The sequence below is a fragment of the Lagopus muta genome, chromosome 18, assembly GCF_023343835.1.
Source record: "Lagopus muta isolate bLagMut1 chromosome 18, bLagMut1 primary, whole genome shotgun sequence".
Classification (NCBI taxonomy): domain Eukaryota; kingdom Metazoa; phylum Chordata; class Aves; order Galliformes; family Phasianidae; genus Lagopus; species Lagopus muta.
Genome location: NC_064450.1, coordinates 1,279,915 through 1,295,070, shown reverse-complemented (window position 1 = coordinate 1,295,070; position 15,156 = coordinate 1,279,915). Strand labels below are relative to the sequence as shown.

The following is a 15,156-nucleotide window of genomic DNA, read 5'->3' as shown; positions in this document are numbered from 1 at the left end:
TGGACTCTGGGGTCACCAGCCATGGCGATGGGCTAAATCCTACACCACCAGGGTGCAGCATAAGTTTGTGTGCACCCAAGTGTCACCTCACACCCCAGATCCAGGGTATGGAAAGAAACTCTCTCTGGACCTTCCCAATGAGGTACAACCCTGCAGGACGCCATGCTCAAGGCAAATCAAAACCCTATTGCTCTAGACTGCAGTGTGCTGCAAACCACAGCTCCTCCAATGTGGGGGGAGCTCACAAATAGAAAAAGCCCACCTTTGACTAATGCATTACTCCTAATGAATAGCCTGGCCAGCTGTAGTTAATTGCCTATTTTAGGCAGATACTGCTGGAAAACCTCACGTCTGTCAGATTTTTTTCTCCCCCCCCGAAGCACCAAATTACTCACTCTTCTCTTGTAGCATTTTGCAGCCAACTCTTTTCTGTGATGATTTTCAAAGGATGAAGAATGAGCACCCTGGTGACATTTCTAGTATCTATAAATATCTCCCCACTACCCTGCCTGCCCAACTGGTGAATTATGCAGGGAGATATATATAATAAAACAATCAGATCCATTTTGTTGTCAACATCCCATTCTTCAGCCAGTAAGAGAACAGCCAAGGCTGTTGCTCTGCAACGAGCAAGCAGTGCCTGGAGAATCAGCGAGCTTATCCTTCCCTGCAGGTACAGGGGCATCTCAGAAGGAACACCAAGCAGAGATAGGCTCTGCTATGCTGGAAAAAGGAAGAGGGTTTTTTAAAAGAGAGGAAGCAAGGAGTTCACAGCGGAATGGCAGGAGACCCCATATATAGGGAGAAGCCTGTGATGAAAGGAGCAGTTAAGAAATATCAAAGGACTAACCCAGCAATGCCACCTGGAACATGATGCGCATACTGTACATTCTGCTCTTGCTGGTATGTGTACAAACTCAGCAGTGCTATGTTTATGCAACTAAATCCCCTGCACTGTCAAGTATACAGAGAATGTAATGCACTCAGCTTGCAAAGCTGGGGGAAGTGACCAGTTTGTATCTATCATCTAATCAGTAGGTTTTAACTTAAATTGGAAGGAATTAATTTAATAGCATAGCCTTCCCCAGCTAACAGACCTTTCTAGCCAGACACTGGGTACTTGGAGCAGTCTGCAGACCTGGCTGTCTCACAGTCTAGGAGCACCTCTTAAACAAGAAGCTTCAGTCAGCGCTCTCCCCTGCTTTATAGATGTCTTTTGCTAAGCCCCAACTTGCTTCCTGGCAATTAAACTCAGCTCTTGCCAGAAAGGCTCCTCTCCTTACCTTGCTCCTGAAGTTCATCAGTCTTCAGGACTGCAAAGAGAAAGATTTTGCATCTTTGCATTCCCGCAGGAAAAAATCTGCTACGTTGCTCAGCACGAGGCACTGTGGGACTCCTACAAAGCCTGCAGACCTCGCACTCCTACACTGCTCTGGATTGACATTGGATGTCCCCATCAGTGTAAGCTGATGTCACTTAAAAGCCTCACCTGATACAAGTTTGATATCAGTTCAGTGAGGCTGTGAGAAACTCACTGCTGCCCTCAGAACTGCTGCAGGCTCCACGCATCCATTCCTCGGTTGCATCTGTAACCAAAGGAAGGCCTTCAAGAAAGGCAAGATACAAATGCGAGGGGTTGAAGGTGACCAACATGCAGATCAGCTCCTTGGCAGCACGTCACATCATCACATACACGTGCTTCCCCAGACTGCAGTGCAAGGGGCTCAGCAGGGGACATTAGCATTGCTGCTTCCCATGGCTCAGTGGGCCTTCATGTGGTGATGGAGCCCAGCTTGCCTCATCAAGAAGTGCAGGAGCTATATACCTAGGCCTGAACCACCCACTCACCTTCCTCACAGTCAGCACAGGGCAATGAGAACCAGAGAGCCAGGTCTGACCCCTCTTTACCAACGTGTGCAGGGTGAGGTGGGAGGGCCAAGTCCCCCATGGACCATCACTATGAGGGCAACTCAAGAGGCCTTCAGGTCTCTCCATGCTGAGGACTCCCACCCCACAAACCCCCCATCTCCCTGGAGGTGCACTACATAGGAACAGAGCTGACCAGTGATCATCCCTCTCCCCAGGTGGTGCCAATGCCTGAGCCTGCTTAGGGCCAGCTGTGGTGGGCCTCAAGATGTCCTGGAGCTCATTGACCCTGGGGATGGGTCTGGTCACAGCCAGGAGGGTCACAGCCCCCTGCAGTCTGGCCTGCAGGCTGCAACCTGGCAGTCTGGGAGGGGCAGTTCGAGTGATGAAATGCATGATGCTGGCTTCCAGGCAATACTAGGTGCAATGATTTTCATTAGTAAATTTATATTGTTACAGAGAATTCTTAAATAAACTCCAGGCTGTATTTCTACAGTTCAAGACATTAATCACATTAGATGTTAATGTTATTTCCAACAGTTACAAAATTTACAGGAATATTAGCAAGAAACATAGCATCCACCACAGCTGCTGGGTTCAGTGTTATACATAAAGCAAAGAAATGTTCACATGCAGAAAAGAATAAAGTCCAAAGAATTTCACACATCACTGAACTACCTACGGATACTGGAGAAGCCCACGGTCTTTAAAACTACCTTTGAATCACAACAGAGAAATAAACTTTGATTTCAGCTTTGAGCTTAACACTCTCTGAGTACAGCAGATCTGGGGGTGGATTTGGATCTTTGAGTGCAGGAACTGCAGGACTCTGATCTACAGCAGCCAAGAATCTGGGCCAGATAAACACTGCCCTCTCTCAGCTCCCATACAGGCACCATGCAGGCCAAGGGCCCTGGTAGGTGGAGCTGGGGAATGGGCTCAGAACATTGTTTCCAAAATTGTCTGAGAAAGACATGGTTAGGGATGTTAACTGAGGCTCCCTGCTGGTGAGCCTAGATCTGGAGCAGCAGTGCCACACCAGCAAGCACCCACTTGCAGGGGTTTTCTCGAGTTTTAAGGTTAAAAGTCCATACATAAGTTGGTCCTCTTTGGCGTGTTTTGTATACGGGACATGGGTACACACTGCGGGTATCTTGCTTGTCAGCAGGAATGGCTTTGATGAAAATGACAGGCATGGCCGGGGTCAGTTCCTTGAGCCTGGCATCCGTGATTATCCCGGTCTGCAAAGGAAAGAAGAGGTCTCAGATTGTCAAAATCTCCATCTGCTGTAGCCTGATATGCGTGATCAGTGGCAATAGTTACACAAGCCCATCTTAATGGAGATCTCTCTTGAGGTCAGGGGGTGGCTGAGCCTATCCGAGGTAAGCAGGGCCTGGATCGAGCACCTACCCTGTTTCATTAGAAATTGCCCCCAAGTTTGCTTATTCCAAGGGGACCGGTACAAAATGATACCTGCTCCTCCAGGTATCCAAACCCACAAACACCTCAGCAGAAATTTGTGAGGTTCCTATCTATGTCCGCGTCCAGCCTAGGCACCCCATCTGCATCCAGCACCATCATTCTTGTGCAGCTCTTAGTCAAGGCTTTGTTGCACCAGAACCACCTCATGGGGAGTGAGGCTGCCGAAAGGGGCTACAGGACAGCTGGGGTGGGACTGTGTCAGGAACATAGCACGAGGAGTGGTGGTTTCAAACTAAAAGGGGGGAGATTTAGGTTGGACGTGAGGAGGAAGCTCTTTACCCAGAGTGCGGTAAGGCCCTGGCACTGCTGTGGGTGTCCCATCCCTGGAGGTCCCCAAGGCCGTGCATGGGCCCTGGGCAATCTGAGCTGGTGGGGGCAATCAGCCCACTGCAGGGAACAGGAATCGGATGGGCTTTAACGACCCTTCCAACCCGACCATTCGGCGGTTCTGTGGTTCTGTAAGCATTGCTTGTGCTTGAACCAGCTGCAGACACCTGAGCAGGGCTTTGTCTGGACTCACAGCACCACCAAGCTTTGAGCATGGCCTGGGATATTTCTCTGAGCTGTGTCCTGAACAGAGGAAATGATTAATGAGGCCCCAGAGGTACCGCAGGCTTGTTTCCTCTCTTGCAGGTGCTCGCACATCCACAGGGGATTCAGATGGACCGTTCCTGAGGGAATATGATCTTAAACAAGCCCACATTATCCTCTCCAAAGAAATGCTCTTGCTCAGCAGGCTGCCCAAGCCAGGAGAAAGATGGTTTGCTGCGAGGGCATGAAATGAGCTGGTTCCGCTAACTCAGGTATCTCTGGCAACTTATGTTTCTCTTTCTGGCAATAAAATGCACTGCACATCAGTCAACTTCCAGGAAAGTCTGCAAAATTGCTTAATGGAGGCTAGAGAGAGCAAATGAAAACAAATACAGAAAAGGAAAATAAAACTCAGTGCTAAAACTGCCTCTCTCTGCAGCTTAGCTTCACATATCATTATTATTTCAAATGCTCTCAGACCAGAGTTGTGGGGTGAGATTCAACCTCTCCAACAGTTTGCTTAGTTCTGCAAATGAGGGAAGCAAAATAATCCCCCTTGCAATACACCTCAGTTTAACTGTACTAAAACCATCTGTTCTCCTAAGCTAGTGACAAACCCAGCTCTGATTTAGGATTTTGTAATTTCCAATGTGCTGTACATTACATAATTCTTATGATAGCTTGTGAAGGAGCTATTTATCAAGCATTACTATGTGCTCTTAAAATCCACATCTTTCATATCTGAGGTTGGATTTTGATCATAACTTTTATTTTACTGATGATAACTCAAATCAAATTTCCAAGATACATTCTACCCATTTCAGGTTAACAAGATCTGATATCTGCTGGAGGTATCACTGTGTTATGTCTGGGCTGATTTGCATTTGCATTTTTTATCGCTCTCATGATCAGAAATTAATTCCATTCTGAAAGCAATTTTCTCTAACTACTGCCAGAGCACACCCAGTAAAAAGCCACTGTTCTGGGTCTCAGATCCTAAAGAAATCCTCACTTCTGTTCATCCTGGCTTCTCAGCAAGCAATCTGAGGACAGGACACAATACACTGCCACACAGCAAAGTGTCATAGGACACGGGAGAGCTGTCTGAAGCCAGGGATGATAAAAGATGGATCGAAGAACACACACAGTGAACCAGGAGCCAACACCCCTTCCCACTCAACTCTACTTTGATATGTTCTTAGCACAGGTGCATCTGCACCACCGCTTACTTAAGGTCTTTAAGCCACCAGACCTTTCTGCATGGCTTGGTTGCCTATCAGAGTTGGCTCTGTCTGCAGGGAAGGGGCCTCACATTGCCAGATGTGACCGCATCGTAGTCAGAACATCACTCCAAGGCAGTCCAGAGACTGGTCTGTAGCTTCTGTAGAGATGGGGAATGAGAAGAGTGGTGCATGCAAGGGAGAATACTTAATGATGCTCTGTCCAGCAAAACCAAATGAGAGATGATTTTTTATCCCTGATTGGTTCCAGAACTTAGGCACAGATTTGGCATTGGCCAAATGACCCATTTTTCCAAACAGCTGTAAATAAGGGCTTGGTTGTTCATGGCACAGCTTGGAGGGGTCCCCTCCAAGGCTGCCTTGTACAGTTTTCACTGGAGACCCCAGCTCCAGCTGCACCCAGCTCCAGCTCTCAGCTCACACAGACTTGGGCATTTACTGACAGCTGCAAGCAAAGCCTCCATGTCGTGTCCCATCTCAGCCCTCCAGGAGAAATTTCAGTCTCTGGTGCACAAGATTTGGTGCATTCACTGCCTCTGCAGAAGGTTGAGGCCAACTGTGATGGCCAGAGACTGCAGCACTGGGCTGTATCAGGGCTGGGCTGACACTAACGCTGCTTTCATCTATATCCGCTTCTGGGAAGCACCTCAGATAAAAAATGAGTGGCATGCAACTGTTCCCAAAGATGCTGAGCTTCTTCAGCCACCAAATGAATGCACTCTGTGATTATTCCTTGCCACAGAGAATGTCCCTTCTAAGCCTCTCTGCTGGTTGAAAACTGGTGCTTTGTGTAGGATTGGCCTTAGAAAGTCCACCCAACCTGACTGCACTCAATCCCATTGTCAGCGTCAGTGATGAAGATATGAAAGACCATCGGTCCCAGCAGTGACGCCTGGGGGACGCCACTCGCCACCAATCTCCATGCAGACATGGAACCATTGACCACCACTCTGGATTCGATCCTGCAGCCAGTTCTTTGTTCACTGAACACTGCACCCATCAAATCCATATCTTTCCAATTTGGGAAGAAGGATGTTGTGGGGTCAAAGGCCTCACTGAAGTCCAGATAGATGACATCAGTGGCTCTTCCTTTGTCCATTGACGCACCAACACCATCACAACGGGGCCATCAGGTTGGTCAAGCAGGAAATCTCTCCTCACTCAGTTCAGCCAGGCAAGCCCAAAGGTTGGGCACCCGTGGTCTGGCAGTGTGGTATGACAGAGGAACACACCCAGCATCACATCCTCTGCTGTGGGGAGCAATACTGCCAGGAATCCCAGGGCTTGAGAGAGATTTCTCAGTGTCACCCATCTAATTATCTCTCATTGAGCCCCACTGACTTTAATGGTGCTACAGCAACAGATCATGCAGACCCAAAATAACGCGCTTGGTTTCATTTCATTTAATAGCTGCCTGCTGTTTAGCAATGAATGTTTTATAAATTTAAGACACCCAAGGGCAAACATAAATGTTTAAATAAATAGAAAAATGTGAGTAGGAGAACATAGAAGGAATTTTCCCCCTTCTGGAATCAAAATCTAACTGTGAAATATTACTTTAAAAGTGAAGGCGTTCCCCAGCAGAGTTCCTCTAACTATGAACTGCCATTCTTACCAGCGGATTAATTTGGAAGGAGTGTGCAACCCAAAATAACTGTGCAGCAGTTTTAATAATTCTGCATCCATTAATGTATACTGGTGCTCACGGGATTACAGGTAAAATGAATAGTTCCACTGGGTGGAAATGATATTTCAGTGTTTGGAGCAACATGTGAAAATATTCTTTTCTTCACTGAAATAAATTGAAGTATGATACCCAGAGATTATGAATGGTTCTATAAATGTAATTGCTCAGTATCTTTCAATCTCAAGGAAAATGTAACCAGAAAAACACATTTAGTAAAGTCTAGATGGCCTCTGAAGAGAAACTGCACTTCTGAAAGCAGTCACCCATACAAGATATTGAGGGGATGGAGGAGAGAAGCCACGTGCTCCCCAGAAGATTTCTGGCTTTGCACCACTGAAACTTCCTATTCTTCACTTTTATTATCACCTGTGAGAGTTGATAACCTTGGCAGAACCCACTCACTTTCTAGTAATGGTGATAATGATGGTAATAAGAAACAAAAGTCATTGGAATTTGTTTTTAATGGAGCATTTGACATGCAAGACTGGGATGACTTTTAAAACTTCTGCTATTCTGCCGTGTCCGGCCGATTTGATCAGTTTAAAATGTTATTTTTTGAGGGTAACTGGAATCCAGCATTCTCTATAGCAGGGAGCTGTGACCTCCAAGAGTTGCAAGGGCAGCCACACACCAAAGGCTTAGGAAAGGAACGGGAAGGGAGCTGTAGGATCAGTAGATGCTGGGTTGCAGGGGGAAATCATCCTTTGCTTTGCCCTTCCCAGAGATTTGTGATAAAATCACTGGATGCTATCAGTCAGTGAGTTCTACTCGTTGCCTAATTTCCTATCCTTTGTGGAAAACTATTGCACAGAGAGCTGAAAAATAAATGGAGATGATTATATTTGAGTTGCAGGGCCAGGATGGGATGCAACATACAACAGGCATGGTCCCTCTAGTCAGCATCCCACTACTAAGTCCCACAGCAGATAACAGGAGATCTTCAAGGTTAAGGCTCTGAAGAGCTGCCTCTGAAAGCAAAGCCTGCTCCTGCAAGAGGGCAAACTTGACACAGATAAGTAAGTTCTGGGTGACCCACTTTGATCAGCCCTCACTCTCTCACACATCACTGGCAGCAGAAGCAGTGCGCTGGCTGCCCAGAGGATGAGCTGCATGAATCACTGTCATTTAATTCTCATGTGCAGAACAAATTGGGATTTGTGGTACTAACAGGCCGGGCAACGCAGAGGACCAAGCCCAGTGGGGATTTGTCAGCCTAATGGTTCTCCTAATGGCAAACTGAACTCCTAACAGCTGACAACTGTCAGAAGGGATGACAGGGACAGCTGCACTCCATTGGGATGCTGCAGCACCAGGCGTGCTCTAAGAAAAGTGCTGTCAGCTACGTGGGCAGGAAGCAGCAGGTGAGCATACCTTCCTGCACGCGCCCTCTCCAGGCTCTCACTCTGCTGTGTCACAGCTGAAGGGCATTGGGCCACATCCAGAAAAGAGAAGAGGAGCAAGGGGTACCCCTGCGGTCTGCTTGTCCAGGACCTGCCTCCTCCATGCCACACTTTCAGCCTGCCTGGATCGTGCAGGTTAGAGCTCCATGACAGCTTTACCCGACATCCTCAGGGGATGGCTGAAGGATGCAACTCATTATTGGTCACAAGCCCTATTTATGCAGGTGAAATCCTGGACCACTCAGCAGCAGAATAATGGCAGTCTGGAGTTGGCACATACAACTCATTTAGCTGTACAAACTATAAGGATATGAAGATGTAGGAAATCAGGGTCTTCTCCCCACTAAGCAGGGGTCAGAGCAGTGACACTAAAAGTGCCATCTAATTTTGAAGGCAGCAGTGAAATCACAACCCTGCTAAGCTGCAAGGACAACTTAGTCCTGAGAGAACCCCACATTTTCTGCCTTTAGTAACACCATGAGGTGGCCTGTTTGAACTCCGTTCATCACCATGGAATGATGATCCATCTGACCATCCTGGATCTGTACCCTAGGCTGCAGAGGAGGGACCCACTTCTTTCCCAGTCCTACAGAGGCAGCACAGACATCTACTTTATACAAATGTCTGCCTGGGCTGGGAAGTTTCTTGGAGTACAATACCAAATAATGAGGGCATAATGCCCCAGCCATCTACTAACACTGAGCTCACCTGTGCATCCCAGCGTGCACCCTCCATGAACAAACCATGGACATAAGCCCCTTCCCGAGGAGGACTGGCAAAATCTTCCCTGTTCTTCTTTGTCACATCACACTGCAAGGTCATCTTGTCCAAAGGCCACTTATTCTTCCTGGCTGTAGACTGCATGATGGCTGTCAGGAACGACTGAGGATTGAAGAACCCAGCAAGCCACACTGCAGAAGGCAATGAAAAATCTCCTGTCCACATCTCCAGCTCCTTGATGCGAGTGAGGAGGTCAGCAAACCACATTCCCAGGCTGGCTGTGGAAGGATAAGCCTTCTTCACCCAGGACTCAGGCACCATGTCCAAGAACAGAGCGTTCAGCAAGTTCTCCATGTCACTTGTCATGGTCAGTTCTCCCTGAGTAAGAGAGGGCACAGTCAGCAACATTAACCTGAACAGAACCTGCTTGGTAGCAGAGGCTGAGCAAGTATGGAAGAGCGTGGCACCTTACACTGTTCCTAGTGTTCACATCCTGAAAATTTCTTCATGAGTTTTAGGTTTTCACAAGCACCATCTACTGCAGCTTCATATCCCGCAGCCTCATCTCCCCTGTTGTAAAAATACTACTTGGAGAAAAAGCTGCGTAAAGGTGACAGTGAGCACAGCTGCCCCTGTGTTGGTTTTGCTTTCTCTCATTGACTGAAGATCTTCACAGGACACACTGACAGAGACGCTGAGCTATTCCCACCAATGCTACTGGGGCAGCTCTCTGGTAATCTACTCCCAAATTGTCCAAATATTTCTTATACCAAGTCGTATCCCCCTTCTCTCCACTTCCACACTCCCCTCCTCCTTTATTACTTTGCAGTGCAAGTCTTTCTTTCTGAATTCACATCTTGCCTTCAAATGTAATCACAGCTTCTTTCACAGCAGGGGAGCACACAACAAATTAAGATATGATTCAGCCAAGTAGGAGATAGAGTCTTGACTTTTCCTCTATCCAGCAGATCACTATTTTTAAAGCTTTCAGAAATATATATCAGGTTGGCCCAGACAGGAGAAGAGGTGGAACATCGTTGCACAGCCAAAATAGGGGCTCTGCATAATGGCATCCCTCTTGAACTTCTGGTACTCTGCAGTAGGGCTCCAGTGTCTGCTAGTTGACCATTAAGGAAACCCCTGCTGAGCCCAGCTGAAATTACCTTCAGTCCACACAAGAGCTGCCTGGATGGCAGTGCTGCAGCTGACAGAGGCTGAGGAGAGCTGCAGCAGCCTGTGGGGCACACGGATGGGGCTCCCCAGCTGCTGAGGACAGCCTGCAGCTGCCAGGCCCTAGCGGTGACATGCACAGGGCACAGTCCCCAGGAGCACCTGGAGCAGCTGGGGGTTGAGTACAGGCTGGCACATGGACTCTATGACTGCAGCACTATCCGTTGGTGGAGGACCCGTGCCACCAAGAAAAGAGCTGCAGGAGGTGGTCAGCAGACTTTTTAGCATCAGAGATGGTGAGAAAGACCAGCTGGATCTTCTCTGACAGCCTGCAGCTACAATGAGCCTCAGCGCCTGGCCATGTCGAAGGAAGGGCAGAGTCTATGCCTACCAGGTGGGAAATGGAGACTGTTACAACCAGTGTTGGAAGCTCATGACTTCCAGCAGTGGGAGGAAGGTCCCACAGCTGCAAAGTAGATTCAGTGCATTGCTAGGAGATGATGGGCTGGCGGCTCTGCACACAGAAGCATCCATGATGGCAGCACAGCACTGATCCTCTGCTGCTGAAAAGTCCCTTCTGCCAACCTGTCTTGTAGCCGGGGAACCTTTGCAGCATGCTGGGAGCTTGGATCACAACATGCCTAGAAATACCTGATGGTGGGAAGTAAAGAAGATGGAGCCAGGCACTTTTCAGTGACCAGTGATGGGTCAAGAGGGTATGGGGACAACTTGAAATACAGGAAATTCTGCTGAAATACAAACTTTATTTTTACTGTGAGGGTGGTCAAACACTGGCATAGGTTGTTCACAGAGGCAGTGAGTCTCTGTCCTTGGAGATGCTGAAAATCCACCTGGGCAACCTGCTCCCTCTGAGCCCACTTTGAGCAGGGGAGGGTTGGATCTGCAAATGCAGGCACAGCTCGTGATGTCCTTCACAATTTAAAGCTTTGCATGCTCCATGCTGAGATAGAGGGCACGACACACCGCAGCAGTTTGGACACACAGTTAATGCTGCGTCCATTATAAATACTTACTTTTGTCCCCTTAACATTTTGCTAAAATTTATCTGACTTACAATTTCTCTTTCCCTCAGGCTGAGTGTTTTTGGAAAGATTAACTGAAATCAGTTGTGCCATTGCTGAGAACGAGGGCGAGGGAATTGGGTCAGTCTGTTCACATTAACAAATTCCAACTGTTCTTTCACAGGACTTCAGTGCCTCCAGCCACGAGGGCAGCAGAGGTGCCCTTTGCTGGGGCCAGGAAAATCTATGAGGCTTTAGAAAAAGTTGAAATCCTTTTAGAGCAACCCCTGACACGTGTTTAGCAAAGCTTGTCAGCGTCCAGCAGTTAAAAAATCTTTGCAGTTTCTACACCAACCATGCTGTTTCCCCACAGAGCTCTGATCTGCAGGCTGTACTTACAGGCTCCAGCAGGATGAGATCACAGCCAGAGGTGCAGCAGGTAGCAGGAGCAGGAAGGAACAAGTTAAAAGCGAGGTTTCCCCGTGGATTTGTGGTGGGCAGAGATTTAAAGACTATTTGTTTCAAGCTAGAGGCAGCAAATGAGGTCAAGTGAATGGTTTCGGGGAAGCAGGACAATTTGCAGTTAGTCCTAAACCAGGAGGAAGAGCTGCATCTGCCTATGCAAAGGCACAGCCATCCAGGGAGCAGCCCACATTCCCATCCTCTGATCCTCTTCAGTGTTTTACACTTGAGGGGAACCTGCAAACTGCAGGATGGATGGTAAAAGGTCTTTAAAGCTCCAAGTACCCCCAAGTAGTTCTGAACAACATGGATCAAACACAAGCAAAAGATGTTTGCTGCATAGGTGTTCACTACATGGTGGTAAAGAAACATAAAGGCAGTGTGTGCCCCAGGCATTTCCTTGGAGAAACCCAAGTTTTTTCACTTTAGAACACAATCTAAGAAAATTTAGTGATCTGTAATTAAAACTCACACGACAGAGAAGTGCGGCCATGTCCAAGCAGAGGGCCCCTCACCCGAAGCCATGGGCAGCTATCCCCATTCTGCTGCTCAGTGGCACTTCTGCTGGCACATCAGCTCTGAAATCCCATTTCAGTTCCTTCTCCATCCCTGTCCCATGGGCCATCACCTCCCATCTCAGGAGAACTCAGACCCCGGCAGGACTGTTTTTCCTGTCCCATAGGCAGCTCTGGTTAATGCCATGGTGAGACCATGCCCAAAGCTGGTGGCCAACGGGTCAGGACACAGACCCACAGGACCTCCAAGCAGGGTCAGGCAGAAGCATTCTTCACTCTTGGAAAGGTTTTGTAGCAGGTAGAAATATTGCAAAACGCACACAAGCACTCAGGCTGATTTAAAAACACAACCCTCACAGTCATATATCCTGTCTAATTTTGCTTTCGGGAAACAAATGAATTAGCAAATGTAATTCTCAGGAAAGCTTGAGAAAAGCAATTTTTAAAGCCTGTGCACTCGAGCATACTTGCTGGAATCTCCTGCGAGGGTTCAAAGCATCCAGAGCTGCTCTCTCATACCGTTGCCCAAACACAATTACGCATACATTTGCATTTCAGATGCTGAATACTAAAGTGCATCCGGAGTGATTCAAGTTACTTTTTTTTTTTCCCCAAACACTGAGAGTAATTTTCATTAAAGACACCCTTGAAGGAAATCCTAATCAGCCTGCAGACATTCCCCCAAGATGAGCAGACTATTGTCACAAATTGTTTTCTCAGTTTAAGGTTATTTTCGCTCCATGCAGCAAAATGCCAACCAGCCTTATGGAATTTGGTCTTACTGTATCTTTTTACAATATTTATTGCCTTCATTTTGGAGGCTTATCCTTCACTGAAGATGCAAAACAGAAAACCTGCTCACAGGAATGGCACTGGATAGAACATGAACACATGGGGTTCCAGCCCAGCCCCTGGCCTCACCAAAGCCACCAAGAATAAAGGGCTTGGAACACAATGTGCCAGTTGTTTTTGATGGCCACCAGTCTATTGCAATTTCTCTTCCTCTTCATGGGATGTCTACTATTTTTGGGCCAAAAATTGCTTTCCCTTACACAGACACAATGAATTATTCAAAAACTCAAATTAGCCGTGACATTTCCAAATCACCTTCTTTAGCAGACAGCTAAAAACAACAGGACTGCAAAAAATACTAAGCTAAAAACAATAGCATTTCTTCCTCTGTGTTTCATTTATTCTATTCTGAGATCTGTGGCTCCTGCTGTGTAAACTCTCCTCCTCTGAGTGCTGTCAGTCAGGACCACAATGCAGGAGATTAATGTGCATCCCATAGAGGTTGCTCTCAGAAGGAACAATTAAAGCTGGATTCCTCTTCCCAACTGAGTGTGGAAGCCAGGTTGGGACAGCACCCAAGCCTTGGCTGTTATGTGACACCCACAGCACAGGAAGGGCCCTTGGGTGATGCTGGGAGCAGCATGGGCCATGTACAATGTCCAGCTCAGCCCTGCAGGGACCCATGCAGCTCTGTGTACAGACACAGAAGGGTCACCCAGCGAAGGTGTCTCAGACCTGTCAGTATCCTCAGCACACTCAAGATGGAGAAATGGTATCACAATACATCCTGTACATCTGTACATCCTCTCTGTGCTTTCGGTCTCAGAACCCCACTATCAGTATTGATGTTGCTGGGACCAACACATGTAGCCCTCAGCACTGCCTCTGCTGCAGATGCAGTCCCACTTCCCTGCCATGATTCATGGTAGAGCTTTGGAGAGAAATTGGCCCCCTCTATTACTGAGGGGGAACTCAGCTTGTTTAGCTTGGAAAAGAAAAAGCTCTGAAGAGACCTCATTGTAGCCTTCCAATATTTGAAGGAAGTATATAAGCAGGAGGGGGAACGGCTGCGAGGGTGGATGGTGATAGGAGGGGAATGGTTTTAAAGTGAGACAGGGGAGGTTTATGTTGGATATGAGGAGGAAGTTTTCAGCCAGAGGGTGGTGAGGCACTGGAACAGGTTGCCCAAGGAGGCTGTGGATGCCCCATCCCTGCAGGCATTCAAGGCCAGGCTGCATGTGGCTCTGGGCAGGTTGGCGACCTGCACACAGCAGGGGTTGGAACTGATGATCATTGTGGGCCTTTTCAACCCAGGCCATTCTATGAGTCTATGATTATTGCCTGATTTCCGTGGTATACACTGCCTGTGGTTTATTTAGGCCTCTGCTTCCCCTCAGTCTCCCTTCTAATATTAAACAGCTTACCCTTATCCACACTAAATGTAATCACTACACATTGTCCAACTCACATTTAGAGTATGTTTAGTGCTGGCGAAGTGAAACATTAAATCACTTCTTTCCACCTGTCTCAGGAAACAGGATTTTCAATTCCCCTGACTCATGCTAGAAAATAAAGGAAACCTGTTTATAATAATTGACCACATAAATATAAACCAATTTTAAAATGGACTGCATGTACCGGGCCACCACCAAACGTATGTGATATGTTTGTTTCTTGCACCAAGCCAACAAGCATCAGTGGTGAACACAATGCAAAAGTGCTGCACCAACACGGACCCAGGCTGCCAGGTTCACAGCGCACATCATGGCCAGGATTTAGCTCAGTCCAATCCCTGCCCTTACCCCCCTGAAAATCTCAAATCCAGTACCTCCATGTACACACTGCAGATATGCTGTTTGGAGATCTCTCTTCAAAGGTGTCCTCAACAGAGGACTGGCACTGCCATGCAGACTCAGGGCAGGTCCTCCATGCTCCCCTGTCAGGCTTTTCTATGGGGTCAGGACAAAGCAGCTGCAGTTCCTTCAAGTTCTTCCCATGCACTGCAAAGTATTTCTGTGAGCTGAGATTTTGGCAGAGTAGGATGACAACTGCCTTTAAGGAAATCATGGAACAGGGACTGCCCAGTGACTGGTGTCCTTAGCTGCTGCTCCACACCATGAAATCATCCAGAGAGCAAGTTTGTATCAGTGACAAGGAGAAGGCATCAGGGTAGCTCTGAAGTCACCGGCTCTGTGCCATGACCTCCAGCCACCATTCTCTTTCTAAGGGACATGCAACACGTTGCCACTGCAAAGAATCCTTTGGGGT

At 47.7% G+C, this 15,156-nt stretch overlaps 1 protein-coding gene across 1 annotated transcript in view; it reads right to left on the bottom strand.

Moving 5' to 3' along the window:
* Window positions 1-2,320: 2,320 nt before the first annotated feature.
* Window positions 2,321-15,156, bottom strand: part of DNAH9 (dynein axonemal heavy chain 9) — a 182,861-nt gene continuing 170,025 nt past the window's right edge. The window contains exons 67-68 of the mRNA XM_048965517.1: window positions 8,916-9,305; window positions 2,321-3,107 (exon numbers count right to left, since the gene is read on the bottom strand). Coding sequence (XP_048821474.1) covers window positions 2,880-3,107; window positions 8,916-9,305 — 618 coding nt within the window. The 3' untranslated portion in view covers window positions 2,321-2,879. The remainder of the gene's footprint in view (window positions 3,108-8,915; window positions 9,306-15,156) is intronic.